Source organism: Chiloscyllium plagiosum, chromosome 21 (assembly GCF_004010195.1).
Source record: "Chiloscyllium plagiosum isolate BGI_BamShark_2017 chromosome 21, ASM401019v2, whole genome shotgun sequence".
NCBI lineage: Eukaryota > Metazoa > Chordata > Chondrichthyes > Orectolobiformes > Hemiscylliidae > Chiloscyllium > Chiloscyllium plagiosum.
Window position 1 is genome coordinate 33,428,202 of NC_057730.1, and position 17,295 is coordinate 33,445,496.

Sequence of the window (17,295 nt, forward strand, 5' to 3'; positions counted from 1 at the left end):
GAATATTTAATAGCCACTCCTGCCAGATCTATTATTATTACAACATCATCTTCCCCTGAGCCTAATTGCATTTGCAGCTCACTAACCTGATTTACTACATTTTGATAAGTTGAGACCAATAATGCATAATATGCAATCAACTCTAGTAGTTTCAGTTCCCCTTAATATCTTGAGAACTTCCATTAAACTGTTTGACCTTCTAAATTCTAAATAGTACAATCCTAGTTTGTTTAATAAAATGCTGGTGAAACTCAGCAGGTCTGACAGCAAGTATGGAGACAGAAACAGATTTAACTTTTCGAGACCGGTGTGATTGTTCTGCAGAATCCTTCTTCAGTTCTGAAGAAGTCATATCGGACTCAAAATATTAACTCTGTTTCTCTCTCCATACTTGCTGTCAGACCTGCTGAGTTTCTCCAGCATCAGGTTTCCATCATTCACAGGATTTTGCTTTTATCCTAGTTTGTGTAATCTGTCCTCATAATCTAATGTCTGGAGTCCAGGTATCATCCTACAGAGCACTCCCTTCGACTGTAATATGCATTCTCTAAGATGTGGAAGGGAAGCTCTGAACCAGACACAGCACTTGTTGGTATGGTCTAACCCCAAGGGTTTATATAGCCTGTGCAAAACTTCTACCCCTTACAGTCCAGACCTCTAAACAGAAAGACCAGCATTTCATTCAAGTTCTTGATTAGTTTCTGCACCTGTTCATGAAATTTTCATGATTTTTGGATGTCCACTTGTGGTATATTTTAATCATTAAGACAATACTCTTTTCCAAATACTAAAATCTTTTGAGGTCCAAAATAGATGACCATGGGTTTATCCATTTTTCTGTGCACTTAAAAAAATAAAGAGATAATGAAAGATTGAGCTTCCATCTAAATGGTCGGCCAATTTTATGTTATGGACTAATTTGAACATGTGGCTTTCTATCCCATCATATCTGTCTCATTATGAACACAGTGAATAGTTGAGGTCCCAACACAGATCCTTTTGGGATACCAATGTCACATTCTGCTATTTACCAACCTGGGTGACTGTCTGTGTGGAGTTTGCACATTCTCCCTGTGTCTGCGTGGGTTTCCTCCGGGTGCTCCGGTTTCCTCCCACAGTCCAAAGATGTGCAGGTCAGGTGAATTGGCCATGCTAAATTGGCCATAGTGTTAGGTGCATTAGTCAGAGAGAAATGAGTCTGGGTGGGTTATTCTTTGGAGGTTCGGTGTGGACTGGTTGGGCCGAAGGGCCTGTTTCCATACTGTAGGGAATCTAATCTAATCTTACCTGCCCATTATCTGTTCATTGTTCTTCAGCCACTTTCCCAAACTGCTCAATAATGTGCTTTCAATTCCATTAACTTAAATATTAGTTAAATCTCTCAGGAGGGATGTTACTGAATGTCTTCTGGAAGTGCACAAGAATAAGATGCATAGGCATTCATTGGGCTACCTTTAAAACAAAACTTTGATACCCAGTACTCATAACCCAGCCCTTGTTCCTTTCCAATCCCCAGCACATTTAAAGTATCTAAGCAAGTTGTCATAAAGGGGACTTGACAAATTTTGAATGTCCTTGTGCGTTTATTTCTGCTGTTTTTTACATAAATCACCGAGGTTCATTTTTAATCTGTGCTTTTGGCAGCTAAACTATTTAATTTAAACTGCGCTGATTTTATTCAGAATGTTAAAATACGAAGGCATTAAAATGCTAGGATTGAACCAATGCTGCTTCATTAATATATATATATATATAAAAAGGTAGTCTTTGCCATCATTAAAGGACTGTCAGTGATACAGAGAATCCCGAAGACACATGCAGAGAAGGTTGAGAAATGTTGGAGCAGATTTTGTAGGTGGTTCCAGGGTGATCAAAGAAAGAACTTGGTCTTGAACAGAAATGTCTATAGTTAGAACACGAAACACTTCCCGGGCTGAAGGGGCGGGGACGATCTTCTCATCTCCGGCAGTGAATTATTCGCCCCCTCTTCCAGATCGAAGGGGTACGGCGGCCCGAGCTGCCCTGGGGAGCCCCAGCCTGGAGGGCGAGTCCCCGGGGCCTCCCTCCCCTCGGGCCGTCAGTCCACCCGCTCGCAGCAAAGGAGTCAATCTGTGGCTTCAGACCGGCGTGGTCCGCCTGTTGGCCGGGTTGGCCTGAGCAGCTTCCTTCGAGTCTTTGGAAAGGCAGTTGCGAACTTGCAAGAACTTGGCGTCCCGCTCGGCAGGGGGTTTGGCGGAGCCCGCGGCTTTGGAAGGCTCCCTGGACAGTGTGTACATGGAGATGTCACTGGGAGGCGGCACGCTGTAGGCTTTAACCCCAGCCGGAGACGGCTCCCTGGACCGAGGCTCCGTGGACCGGGAACTCGACCTTCGCCGGAATCGGTACCTGTAGCTGGGGATCCGCGCAAGGGTGGACTTCTTCAGCACGTCGCTGCGTGACTTGACTCGCAGCTGTCGGTGTTTGTCGATGTACATGTGCACAGCCAACACCCCCACTGTCTCAGCAATGATGAACGACAGTGCCCCAAAGTAGAAGGACCATCCGTAGGAGTAATTGTTCTTTTTGGAATCGCTTTGCCCAGGGTCTCCAGCATTAGCCGATATGTAGACAATGATTCCAATAATGTTACTCAAACCTGAGAACAGGAGGAATGGACATCAGTATGATATGCGACTCGGATGGGAACAAGACGACAAAATGCTGTGTCACTGAAACTGTTAGGGTCGATTGACTGGCAAAGGAAGAACTCACATTTGTCTAGCGCCTTTCACCTCCGCAGGAAGTCTTACTGTTCGTTAAAAGTAACTTGCTATTGCACAAGTTATAGACATGATCACACTGAAATAGTGAGATAATTATATTTAAAAAGTGCTCGTCGAGTTAGTATTGGGTAGTAGGAAAAAGTGCCTGTTCTTTACAATAGTGCAGCAGAATCATTCTAAGATTTGTCCAGCATTGGGAAACTGTACTGGTCTGAAGTGTCAGCCTGGATAGTGAGCTGAAGGGCCGAGAGAGTGGGAACTGAGAATCCACATCCAGGTTTAGAGCCAATAGGGAGCCACGCACTGACCCAAGACTGACATCATGTCAGCCAGTGTAGTGAGTCAGGTGGAACAGAAAGGCTGTTTTTACATCGTTTCATAATAACGAGTGGCTCAACAGTTTAATGATGCACCAGAAAATTCGAAAGAAATGGAAGGTGGGTTGGAGAGGGGTTGAAGCTCTGTCTACATTTAATAGAAAAGCAGCCTGGATGAACATAATAAACAAATGCATCATTCCCTGAAAATACACATAAATGGAACCAAAGGCTAAAAGCAGTGTGTTAATAATCCATCTGATGGAAACTCATTACTGGACCTAATTTCTGTTCTAGGAACACTTGCATTTATAAGAAGATAGGGACTAAGAACAGAAGTGAGCTACAGCACCTTGAACATGCACCGCCATTCAGTAGGATTAGGTCTGATTCTTGGCCTCAGATTTACTTTCCCACCGATTTCATACACAGGGGTGCACAATAAAAAGGAAGTTGTGTTGAACTGAGTATGTAAGGAGGGTATCTGATCGCTGCATCACTTTTCATTTGAGTTATGAGAATGGATCTTGGTAAATAAATTGTTGTAAAGTTCAGAGTCAAAATTGAATGGGGAATTTTGGCTGGAAGTCAGGTTGAGCAAATAGTTTTAAATGACCAACCTGCTGCTACAAAAAAAATCCCAGAGCTGAGGACGACATTGTGCTTGCTCTTGTAGAATTCACCAGCTGCAACACAGACACCTCCAAGAAACAGTAATCCCACGCTCAGTATCGGGAATATACTGGAGGCCCTGACGACACCTGCAGGGAGAATGAGGAGTCAGAGTGAGAAGTGCTGTGGGCTGCACAGTAGCATTAGTGCGGTTAGATTATGGACAGGATAAGTAAGTGATCAAACATACCACTGAAGATAGGGATCATGGTGCTGATGGAAATTATTTAGTCAACACGTTTATTTTACATTGCAGTCCAAAGCAGGAGGAAAAGTCAATTATAATGACAATTTTCTGGGGGTTAAGGAAGCAGATTTGATGTCTCACCAATAACATAATGGAATGCATTGACCAATGCCACTTTTAATGTGGAGCTTTGTTTGAGGGGAGTGTGAGCCAGAGGCAGGCTGTATTAATCACAGAGATTAGGCCTTATGCATTCCTTTCAGAGTTCCACATATTGATACACGATTAGTGCACTTTTTACAAAATGTGTTTGCAATTTCAAGCACATGCATAGAGTTTACTGTTAGGGACCGATAGAATAATGTCTGGCAGAGTTCGGACAAGGGAAACAAACCATTGGGACAGAGGTAAGAGAGGGATGTGCAGAAAATAATATTGTTATTATGCATGATCGCAATCTGTTCAGTTTCCTTGCAAGGCCATTTATTTTCAACTCCCTCACTCTTTTAGTCCTAATACTCTCATCTGCATTGTCTTCCTTTACAGGCTTATCTACTCCAACTAACCTCCAACACCCCTCAACATAAACTACAAACTGCCCATATCACTATTGTTTGCTCTCTATTCTATCTCCCATTGTCTGGCTTCACCAACATCCCCTGCCATACAATCAGTGTAAACATTTGGTCCTTATTGAAGAAAATCTCTCCACAGTATGGCTGTTCCTACACCACAACTGACTTTTGCACCTAATATATGTCGCACATCAGAATCAATAATCATGTCACACTGTGTTTACTAATCCATGAGGAAAAGCCATAATTGAACCTAATTTCTGTTGTAGGAAAACTTGCATTTATAAGATGACAAGAACTAAGAACAGAAGTGAGCTACAGCACCTTGAACATGCACCGCCATTCAGTAAGATTCTTGGCCTCACATTTACTTTCCCACTGAATTACAATATCCCCTTATTCCTTCTATCTCAATAACCTCTCAATCTCAGATTGATATATGTTCATCTTTAAGCTCAATGAAAAATATCAAAACATTTCACACTGGGTGAAGAGAAGGAAAGAACTACCAATTCAATAGATGCTGTTCATGTCCTCAACTTGTCTGACAGTGTTATATAGCTAATTCATTCATTTTGAAATTTGCACAGCAAGGTTCCATACATAATAAGTCAGAAGTCAGATGACACCAAGTTGTAGTCACCTTCACCTTACAAAGGGGCAGCGCTCCGAAAGCTTGTTATTTCAACTAAACCTGTTGGACTATAACCTGATTCTGTCTGACTTCCGACCTTGTTCACTCCAGTCCAACCGCACCTCCACATCGTAAATAATAATATGAATCACCACTTAATCTGCTATGGTGGTATCAATTAAGGAAAATTCTTCCTGCTCATCTTATAATAGCACCATGGAATCATTTACATTGAGCTGAGAAAGTGGAGTGTCTCTATTTAACATTCCAGCCAAAGACTGCACCAATAAGAATGCATTATCTGTCAATTGTGCATGCTGCACTATAATGGCAGCCTACATAGTGAACTTGGTTCTTTGGCTGGGGTTTTGTCATTGTCTTCCCATTTAATGGCAAGAAAGCCACCTGTGAATGGTCTACATGGAAATAAAAAGATTTAGGAGAAAAAGGTGTGATCAGTGTAAAAGGGTTTGAGGAGGCCTTAGGCAGGAAGAGGTAGCAAAATGACTTGTTAAGAAAGAGTTGGCTGCTCTTCTTAGCCCACTAAAGCTTTGAGCAGGGAGTTATGGGAGGTCAAGTTTAAGGGCAAAGGCTGACAAATAGAGCTTCAGAAAGTTGCAGGGTAGAGAGGAACAAGACTATGAAGAGTTCTTTTTAAGAAGAACACAAATATTTTGACTCAGATGTGTTGGAAATCAGATTGGAGGGGATGGGAAGTCAGACTGAATGCAGTATAGAGTGAATATGGTGGGACTCTAAGCAAGTTGTAGCTTAAGCAGAGGAGGGGGAGCTTGAGAAATTAGTGATGAGCAGTTTAGAGTAGTTGCTCCTGTAGGTGAACGCTGCACTGAGTGGGAGGTAGGGGTGGGAAATGTGGAAGTAAAAGTAGGAAATCCTATTGGGAAACTAGATATGAGTTTCAAATCTTAGATCAGTATCAAACGGGAAATGTTGGTCTTCAATGTGTAACTGACTGATCGATCATTTGGGGTAGGTCATGAGGTCAGTGTCAAAATTGCATGGTTTATACAATGTTCAAAGAAGATGCTTTCAGTCGTGCCAATCCTGAGCTTGAAATGGACATTGAATCAAGGAAGTAGCAGAGACATTAATCTAGTGATGGCTGACCTCCAACTGGACCCCTGATTATGGATGCTGTCAGCTCAGAGCAACACAAAAAGAAAGGAAATGGAAAAGACAGCATTCATAATTTAGATAGAATAGAATCTCTGGGGACTAGAGAGCAGAGTATGATCAATTTTAAGATTGTCTGTCAATCAGCACTAGAACAGGAATGTTTGGCCTTGAAGTGACACTGTGAAGATTGCCGTAGGAATTTAAAATAAACAGATCAATCAATCAATGCATCTGCTAAAAAAAACAGCCAAACTATTTATGTTTTACAGCCATTTTCATATGATGCAAATTCAAGGCTTATGACTTTTAAAAGAAAAATGTCAAAAGGAATAAGCATGAATTAAATAAACAAAACGTATTGTTGAATGATTTTAGACTCAGGTTGAAGTTATGTTACTTGATACATTAGTTTCTGGAGTATGAATTAAGGGAAGGCAATGACCGACTGATAGCATCGTCAGATGATTGATCCTCTGACTCAGGTCATGTTCTCGGGGACCTGGGTTCGAATCTGAAATGAATTTGAATCTGATTTAAAAATCAAGAATTCCAAAGACCATGGAGCCATAGTAAACTGGACAAAGACATGATAATGACATGAAATATGATCGGTGCATACCATTCACCTCCTGGAGCCTGCTTTGCTGTTCAAAATAAGCAAGACTGATTTTCTGTCTGAAATGCACCTTGCCAAATTATTCTCAAGTTCTAAATTGCTTTAGATTTCAAGAATCTACCCTTTCCTGGTTCAAATATACTTACACATTGAGCAATTATAGCAGAGAATTCCAAACATTCACAATCGTTTGAGTGAAGAAATGCCTCCTCAATCCTAAATGGTCAACCCTTTATTCTGAAACTGCAACTACGTATTGTGGACCTATGCGCCAGTGGAACCATTTTCCTACTGTTTACCTTATCAAGTCCTTTCAGAATTTTATGCTTAAAAGAGAATACCTCTAGAGAATCTAGGCCTAGTTTACTCAATCCCTCACCATTCCAGGAATTAGCTGAGTAGACCTTTGTTGCACTTTCCCCAAGGCAAGTGTATCCTTCCTTCAATAAGGAGACCAAAGCTATACACACAAGTTCAGGTCTGGGCCTAACGTATCCCTATATAATTACAGTTAGGTTTCTTTACTCTAATCTGAACAAGGAACAGGAGTAGGCTATTTGGCTTTTCAAGCCTGCTCTACTCTTCAATAAAATGATGGCTGATTTTAGCCCAACCCCACATTCCTGCATATCGCCTATAATCTTTCGTCACCTTAGTACTCAAAAATCTATCCACCTCTTAAAGATTCTGGATACACTGCTTCTGAGGAAGGGAAAGCAAAAGACTCAATCTTCTGAGAAAAATAATGTTTCCACATCTATTTTAAATGGGTGCCCCTTTATTTTTAAGCTGTGAAATCTAGTTCTGGATTCTCCCACTAGAGGAAACATCTTTTCAACATCCACCCAATCAAATCCTCTCAGGATCTTATGTGTTTTAAATAAGTCATCTCCGACTCATGTAAGTTCCAGGGAATCCAGGCCTAGCCTGTCTAGCCTTTCCTCTAAGGACAATCCTCTCATTCCACGTATTAGTATAGTCATCCTTCTCCGAACTGCTTCTAACACTGCAGCATCCTTCAATAAGTACAGTGACCATCACACACAGTACTCCAGATATGGTCTCACCAAAGCCCTATATAACTGAAGCATTATTTCCCTATTCCTGCATTCAACTCCTCTCACAATAAAACATAACATTCTATTAGCTTTCCTTATTACTTGCTATACCTGCAAACTAATCTTCTATGATTCATGTACAAGGACACCCCCAGATCTCTCTGCAACCCAGAATTCTGCAACTTCTCTCCATTTCAATAATTTTCTTTTTGCCAAAATGGACAATTTCACGCTTTCCCACCTTGTAGTCCATTTGTTAGATATTTGCCCACTCTCTTACCTATCTGTATCCCTTTGTAAGCTCCTATGTCTGCTTCACAACTCACTTCCCTACCTATCTTTGTTTCATCAGCAAATCCAGAAATCATACCTTTGGTTCCTTCATCCAAATTGTTTATATAAATTGTAAAACGTTGAGGCTCCAGCACTGACCCATGTTACACACCACTTGTGACATCCTGCCAGACTGAAAAGAGCCATTTATTCCTACTCTGCTTCCTGTTAGCCAGCCTATCCTTTAGCCATGACAATATGTTGTTGCCTACACCATGAGTCATAGAGTCATAGAGATGTACAGCATGGAAACAGACCTTTCTGTCCAACCCGTCCATGCTGACCAGATATCCCAACCCAATCTAGTCCCACCTGCCAGCACCTGGCCCATTTCCCTCCAAATCCTTCCTCTTCATATACACATCCAAATGCCTCTTAAATGTTACAATTGTACCAGCCTCCACCACTTTCTCTGGCAGCTCATTCCACATACGTACCACCCTCTGCATGAAAAAGCTTTTAATTTCTGCAATAACACTTCATATAGCATATTATCACATACATTCACTAATCTAAGTACAATACATTCACTAGTTCCCTTTATCTGTTAGCATAAGGACGCCAATAAATTAGTTAAGCATGATTATCCTTTGACAAAACTTTAATGGCTCTGCCTGATTACTTTGAATTTGACTATGTGTCCAGATATAACCTGTTTAATGATGCTGTCTAACATTTTACTCCATGATAAATGTTAAGCTAATTGGCCAGAAGTTTCCAGCTTTCTGCTTCTCTCCCTTTTTGAATAAAGGAATTATATTAGTTATTTTCCAATCTACAGGAACCTTGCCTGAATTTAATTCTAATTATCTTATTATCTAACTTGAATTTCTTTGTAATAAGAGCAAACATACCACTTGCTTTCCTAACTACTTGCTATTACCTGCATATTGACTTTCTGCAATTCATGTACAATGATACCTAGGTCCCTTGAATCCTAACATTTCCTAGAAGTATCCTACTTTTCTATTGTTCCTACAGAAGTAAACATCATATACCATTTGCCAGCTTCTCCTGTGTATGAATTAAAAAAAATACAGTAAACACAATCCCCTTAAATTCAAGTTGTTGTTGTACTTGTACAATCCATTTTATTCAGATTCCTTGCTTCAAAATTTGGAAATGGAGGTCAAAAATCCAGTGTTAAAACATGCCTTGAGTTGGCATACCAGGAGCTTGAATTGTTGCTAATGAGGGTGCACTGCTTCTGGTGGGGCTTACAACACGTGTGTGTGTGTGTGTGTGTGTGTGTGTGTGTGTGTGTGTGTGTGTGTGTGCAGTTTCTGCCATCAAACAATCTCTTTGGATATCTTTGATACACATTCTGCCAATTTGGACTCAAAGCTCCAGTTCCTTTTGTGGTCTGAACATTAGATTAGATTACAGTGTGGAAACAGGCCCTTCGGCCCAACAAGTCCACACCGAACCGCCGAAGCGAAACCCACCCATACCCCTACATTTACCCCTTACCTAACACTATGGGCAATTTAGTATGGCCAATTCACCTGACCCTGCACATCTTTGGACTGTGGGAGGAAACCGGAGCACCCGGAGGAAACCCATGCAGACACGGGGAGAACGTGCAAACTCCACACAGTCAGTCGCCTGAGGCGGGAATTGAACCCGGGTCTCTGGCGCTGTGAGGCAGCAGTGCTAACCACTGTGCCACCGTGCCGCCCACAAATTGCAAACTCCACACAGTTGCCCGAGGCAGAGATTGAACCCAGGTCCCTGGTGCTGTGAGGCAGCAGTGTTAACCACTGAGCCACTGTGTCGCCCCCAGATACACATTCTGGTCAAGGGATCACACACTAGAGTAAATCATCTGACTTGCAAGTGAAGTGTGTCGGACTTGGCTTTGCTCTGACAATGTTTTTGGGGACATTGTGGTGTGTTCTCAGAGATGTTTTGCTGATTACTTATTTTTGAAGAGAATATTGCTGCATCCTGACGGGGAGGTTTCTGCTCGGTCAGCACCCACTCTTTGAGAGTTGCGCGGTGATGGTTGCTGTCCTGATGGATTGCAAAACCACAGGCAGATGGAGTACAAACTTCAGAGAGGGAGGAGGAAGAGGGCTCTCTCCACAGGATTTCTCATCCCCAAAATGTTTTCAAGGAGCATTTCTCCTCCCTCCTCTGCCAGATTCATCAAGGGGTTAGCCACTAAATTGTGCAACTTAGTCAACATAGCCCAGAGCGTCATAGCAGGATGAGGACAGCACTGCCAGTGACCACCGTGATCTCTGTTGTTCTACAGATGGTGATAAAATGGCAAAGCAACATTTTTTATTTCGCTCATCACTATGCATCAGGAAGGTGACAGCAGCCCTTTATTCAATGATTTCATTTCCTCTATCTCACCAGAGAGAAACATTTGGGGCAGGGTTGTTACTGTGACAGAGTAATGGATTCCTAAGAGTGCAAAGAAATGAGGACAACAAGTCCATGACATTGCAGATGCTGTATGTAAACTGGGGAGGGACTAAGAAGTGTAGGCTGTATATAGGGTGTAGGCTGAATGGAGACTGCAGGCTGTATGACGTATACAGGTAGTGTGAAATGTCCAGGCTGTATGAAGGGTACAAGAAGTGTGATGGGTACAGGCAGTGTAAAGTGTGCAGGCTGTATTAAGTGTACAGGCAATGTGAAATGTACATGCAGTATGAAGGGTATTGGCAGTGTGAAGTGTCCAGGCAGTGTGAAGTATACAGGCAGTATGAAGTGTATAGGCTGTATGAAGTGTATAGGCTGTATGAAGGGTACAGGCAGGGAAAAGGATACAAGCAGTGTGAAAGGTACAAGTAGTATGAAGTGTACAGGCAGTGTGAAGGATAAAGGCAGTGTGAAGGGTACAGGCAGTGTGAAGGGTACAGGCTGTGTGAAGGGTACAGGCTGTGTGAAGGGTACAGGCTGTGTGAAATATGTAGGCTGTGTGAAGTTTGCCTGTTGCCTGTCTCAGTGGCACTGTGTACAGGTGAATTATCAAACTTATCCATATGCCTGAAAACAGATACAATCAGGTTTTTCCCAATGGCTGTTCTTTTTGGTCCATGGGCTCTATATGCGAGTATTGTTTCGTTTATCTTACACTTAAGTAGCATTTTTATTCAGACAATGTTTGGTCCTTTTGAATTTATCTGCAGGTTTCAAATCCAACGAATGTCCTCAGTCACACCCTTCACAGCCATCACCGTGTTGGTTCTGTCTACAAATTTAGCATTACATTTGGTTTCAGTGTGTAGATCATTTACATAAAGCATCACACAGATTCAAGCATTAACCCCAGTAGAACGGGAAACAAACATCACTGTCATAATCTGACTGTATGCCTTTCTAGTCTTCTCTTGTTGCCTTTACAGAATCATAAAATTGTGATGGTACAGCAGGAGCCATTTGGTCCATCACACCACCACCACCACCACCACCAGCAGCTCTTCAAATGAGCATCCTTATCACATACTAATCTTCTGTTTTTCTGCTCATACCCTTCACATCATTTTTACTTAAATCTCTTGAATGCCTCAATTGGATGTGCCTCCATCGAATTTCCAGGCTGCACATTCTGCACACTGACAATTTGCTGAGTGAAAATCTCTACTTCAGCCTTGCTGCTTTTGATGATCCCACTCCCTTTACACTTGGGACAGCTTCTCCCTATCCAATCTATCCGACTTATTCATGGTTATGAAAACTTCTAGCACCTTTCTCTCCAAAGAAAATAGTCTCAACTTCTTCAAGTTATCTTTGTAACTGTTCCTCAACCCTGGATCCATTCTTGTAAACTGCTTCTACACTTATTCCGATGGATGCTTTCCTTCTAATAATATGGCATTCAGAACTATACAAAGTACTCCAGCTGAGATCTAACAAGTGTATTTTACAATTTCGACATCATCGCCTAACTCTTGTACTCTATGTACCTGTTAATAAAGCCATGGATACTGTTTGCTTCACTTATTGCCCTCTCTATGTTTCCTGCCACCTTCAATGATCTGGGCACAAATACACCCAGGTCCCTCTGCTCCTACATCCCCTTCAAATTGTACCCCCTTGTTTTCTATTGTCTCTCAATGTTCTTCCTATCAAAACGTGTCACCTTAAACTTCTTAATTTTTAATACTTTACATTTTAAAAAATTAATTAACCAATAGACACAGTTCCAGGGAATTTAGATTAATTGTAAGTCTTTCATGTGGAATTTTGCTTACAGCTTTCTGAATATCCAAATGAGATCCATCAAATGGACTTTCATTTTGTATTTTATGGCCCTTTTCTTTAAAAAATGTTAGATCAGGTATGTGGCTTTATAACTAGTTCACAGGGATTATTTGTATCTCAAATTTAAACATTCCTTACATAATGAAACAAAACCATTCAAACTGCATGAAGTTTGTTCTATGAACTTACGTAATAAGTATTCCGCAGTGTCCTGCTCATAATCTGCATCCTCTGGAAAGTGATCAATTATTTTGCAGATTCCTTTGAAAGTACCTGTTTGAAACACACGTTTTAGAAACCAGCACTTAAGTATGTGTAAAAATAGATACACAAGAACATTTTTCAAAATCAAAATGTCTCAAACTGGAAAAATAAAGTGAAATTAAACTGTGGTCTGGTATCATTTCTCACATCCTGATCTTGACTTTGCAGAGAGTCTTTTCACTGCTTATCACAGATCCATTAGTGCCCAGGGCCTCTTTCAAAACTGCAGCTGGAGCTGAAGGCAATGCAATCATCATTTCAGCGCTAATCCTGCTCCTTTGTTGGTTCCTAGTTGCAATCACTCCTCATTCTCTTCTCTGTATGTTTTGTTCGCCTTTGTCTTCAACTCTCCATTTTCTTATGCTCTGCCTTTCACAATTCCTTCATGGTCTCCTTGTTTCCTAATTTTCTCTCTCTCCATTCTGTTCCTCCATTAACATATGAGCCTCTCTTCCTACCTCGCTTCCTGTCCTAATTCTCTTTCCTCCCCTCTCCTCTCTTATGCTCTTTGTTACTTGGATAGTTTCACACCCTCTTAGTAACCTCCTATTAATTAATGCATTGGCCAGGTGTTTTAGTTCTGAGCAAAATGTTTATTGATTAATCATGAACATTTGCAATATTTTATACTGAATATAATATAGAATGAAGTTTCATTCTCCATTTTCTTTACAGACACCATCAATCTGTAAATGTAATTTGCCATCTGACCTCAGCCGCTTATAGTCTAATGTTTATGTCATCTTCTTGTTTTGTAACATCAACAGATAGCATCTTTTTTTGAAAACCAATAAAGGAAGTGTGATTTAAGCTTATTTTCAGCACGGTGATAGGAAAAATACTCCAGGCTTCCTGAGGCTGTTATTCATAAAAGAAAAAAAGACTAAAGCAGGTATAGACCATCAAAATCTATCAATCTCAGCCTTGAAAACCCCAGTTGTCCCTTACTATTTACTTCAGATATTTTCCTGATTAACCTGTTCAGGGATGTTATTACACACCTCTCGAGCAGGTGGGATTTGAATCCAGGCTCCAGTGAATCTCAACGAAAGCTGGGAGAATAGCACTTCATTTACTATTTGGGAACTCTGCAGCATCCTGCACTGAATTCAAGTTCAACAAATTTAGGGCTTAAACATCTTTCCCCATGCTTTCCCCTCACCCCCACACACAAGGCCTTGTCATCACATGGCCTGCCATTAAACACACCCACTGTCAGCTACTATAGTCCCCATTAGTAGCTATTTATTCTCCCAGGTTTATCTTTATCCACTTCTTTGTCAGTACAACTATTTTTCTCTTTCTTGGGCTCTATTTCCACCTATCAGTTACTGCTAACCCTTCTCCCATCTATCTTCTGCATAAAGCATCCTTTTCCTAGCTCCTATCAGTTCTGAAGAAGGGTCACTGGACTGGACCCGAAACGTGAATTCTGCTTTCTCTCCACAGATGCTGCCAGACCGGCTGAGATTTTGCCGCAATTTCTTTTTTTGTTGTTTTGAATTTCAAGCATCCACAGTTCTTTATTTTGAAATCCAGGCCTTCTGACTCAGATGTAGCGACACTACCACTACACCACAAGAGTCCTTAGTATTCACTTCATAAATTAAACAATTGCAAGAGTAAAATAAGGGTAAAGAAATTTATTTAATGACTGCCGTTTGCAGTATCTTTTTGGAAGCTGAATAGCTGACTGTTTAAATTTGTTGATTTTAGCTTACTAATATGAGCCATAGGACTCCATACTCCAGTCAGTCTAACCTTGCTGGTGGGTCAATTATTGGAAAAACCTCAGAAAGACAGCATAAATTATCACTTCCAAATGCATGGATTAATCAAGGGCAGTCAACATAGATTTGTTGTAGCATACACAACAAGGCTTTTGACAAGATCCCACAACGTAGACTCAGTTACTGACTCATGAGATCCATGAAGGAATGATAAAATATTTGCTGAGTAATAGGAAGCAATCAGTAATGGTTGACAAATGAATTTGTGACTGGAAGGTTATTTTCTCGGGGAGCTGTGCAGGCTCAATGCTGGTTTCTTTACTGTTCAGAGTATGCGTTACTGACTTAGATCTAACAAAGGGAAATTGTTTCAGAGTCTCAGGAAGATATCATAAACTAGTCAACTGGGCAAAAAAATGTCAAACGAAGTTTGTTCAGGGAAGCATTTGGTCATTCATTTGAAGGGGAAAAAAACCAAGCAATGGAAGTTACAATATTTCACACTCGTGCAAAGGTAGCAAGACAGTTGGATGAAGCCATTAATAAGCCATGCTGTATGAGGGTCCTTGAAAGGGTGTCGAGGAAAGTTACCCACATAGTTTCATTAGTGGGAGATTTAAGCCACAGGAATAGATTGGAGAACTTGGTTTGATAATAAATTTGAAATAATTTTGATAAAGGTATGTGGGATTACAACAGGAGCGTCAGGTAATGTAGAAAAGAAAAAGCTGTTTCCATTGGCTGAAGATACAAGACACAAGGTCACAGCATTATGATTTTGGGCTAGTGATGCAGAGCCAATAGGAAGAAACGTTTTACTCAGCAAACAATAATGATCTGAAACTCACTGCCCTTAAGGGGGATGGAAGGAAAGGAGATCAATGATTTCTAAAGGAAATTATATAGGTATTTGAAGAAAATAAATTCTTACAGGATCACGAGAATGAAGCAGGAGTTTGGACCTAACAGGATAAATGGGTTCCATCTGTGTTATATACGATTAGAGAATATAGCCTTTTTTTTGGCTGACATATAGAAAATTAATGTGGAGACATAGAAATGTATGAAACTCCAGTTAAACTGCAGCCAGAGGACAGCATACTGGTCATTCCATTGCAGAAGGATGTGATCATATTATAAAGAAAGTCCAGAGACTTACACAAGGTTGTTGCTAGGAACAGAGAATTTTAGTTAGGAGGAGAGATTGAATCAGCTGGGGTTTCTTTGGAACATAGAAGGCTGGGGGAGATTTGATTGAGTGAAATGAAATAGTAAGTGCCTGGACAGACTGCATAGAACGGGACTACTTCATTTAGCAGGAAGATTAATAACTGGCATAGATATTAAGAAAATTAAAGGAGAACGAGAGAGGAGTTTGAGGAGAAATATTTTCCCCCAGAAGATGGTGGGAATTTGGAACTTTCTGCCTAAAAGGGTGGTTAAGGGAGGAACCCTCAACATTTAAAAAGTAATTTGATTTGCAATTTAAATGCTGTAGCTGCACAGTTACAGACCAAAAGCTGGCAAGTTTGATTAGGCTGGTGGCTCCTCTGCTTTCTGCACTGGGCACAATGAGTCAAATAGCTAACTTTTTTGTGCTGTAAATTTTCTATGTATTTGTGACTACAAGTGCCAGGACACACACTGTGAGAATTTCACTACTGTTCTTGGTTTTAACTATTTGCAAAGTTGGGCCTTTTTAATTTATGGTGATTTAATGATCCCTGGACAAAACAGGTGCTATTTGTGAGGTGAGTTGAGAAGTAGTTTGTGGGTGAGTTTACAAATCAGGAGCATTTTTTTTCCTGGGAGTTGGACTTTGGATAGAAATGTATTTGGATCCAAGAACAGTAAATATTCCATATCACAGAACTCAGAAAACTTTGAACCTTAACTGGAGTTAGTTGGCATCATGTCATGTGTGACGCAGGCTATCCCTGAGCCACTTCAATTAGGAAAGGGCATTCATGCAGTATAGATTAGATTAGATTACTTACAGTGTGGAAACAGGCCCTTCGGCCCAACAAGTCCACACCGACCTGCCGAAATGCAACCCACCCACACTCATTCCCCTACATTTACCTTTGCTGGAGGATCACTTTCATGGTGACTGCAATTCAACTCATTTTTTTTTAGTGTCGAGGATTGGCATACTTTCAGAACAGGCATTGAGTATTCGCTCCCAAACCCTCGTCATGTTAGAACGCTGATGTCAGAACGAAGAAAAAGAAAATTACAGCACAGGAACAGGCCTTTCGGCCCTCCAAGCCTGTGCTGATCCAGATCGTCTATCTAAACCTGTCGCTTATTTTCTAAGGATCTCATAGGGTCATAGAGATGTACAGCATGGAAACAGACCCTTTGGTCCAACCTGTCCATGCCGACCAGATATCCCAACCCAATCTAGTCCCACCTGCCAGCACCCGGCCCATATCCCTCCAAACCCTTCCTATTCATATACCCATTCAGATGCCTCGTAAATGTTGCAATTATACCACATCCTCTAGCAGCTCATTCCATACACGTACCACCCTCTGCATGTAAAAGTTGCCCCTTAGGTCTCTTTTATATCTTTCCCCTCTCACCCTAAACCTATGCCCTCTAGTTCTGGACTCCCCAACCCCAGGGAAAAGACTTTGCCTATTTATCCTATCCATGCCCCTCATAATTTTGTAAACCTCTATAAGGTCACCCCTCAGCCTCCGACGCTCCAGGGAAAACAGCCCCAGCCTGTTCAGCCTCTCCCTATAGCTCAAATCCTCCAACCCTGGCAACATCCTTGTAAATCTTTT

The 17,295-nt window shown here is 41.2% G+C and overlaps 1 protein-coding gene across 1 annotated transcript in view; it reads right to left on the reverse strand.

Annotated features, from left to right (window-relative positions):
- Positions 1-1,563: 1,563 nt before the first annotated feature.
- Positions 1,564-17,295, reverse strand: part of LOC122560444 (voltage-dependent calcium channel gamma-3 subunit-like) — a 35,409-nt gene continuing 19,677 nt past the window's right edge. Inside the window, exons 3-5 of the mRNA XM_043711076.1 lie at positions 12,699-12,857; positions 3,700-3,840; positions 1,564-2,635 (exon numbers count right to left, since the gene is read on the reverse strand). Of these exons, the coding sequence (XP_043567011.1) occupies positions 2,118-2,635; positions 3,700-3,840; positions 12,699-12,857 (818 nt within the window). The 3' untranslated portion in view covers positions 1,564-2,117. The remainder of the gene's footprint in view (positions 2,636-3,699; positions 3,841-12,698; positions 12,858-17,295) is intronic.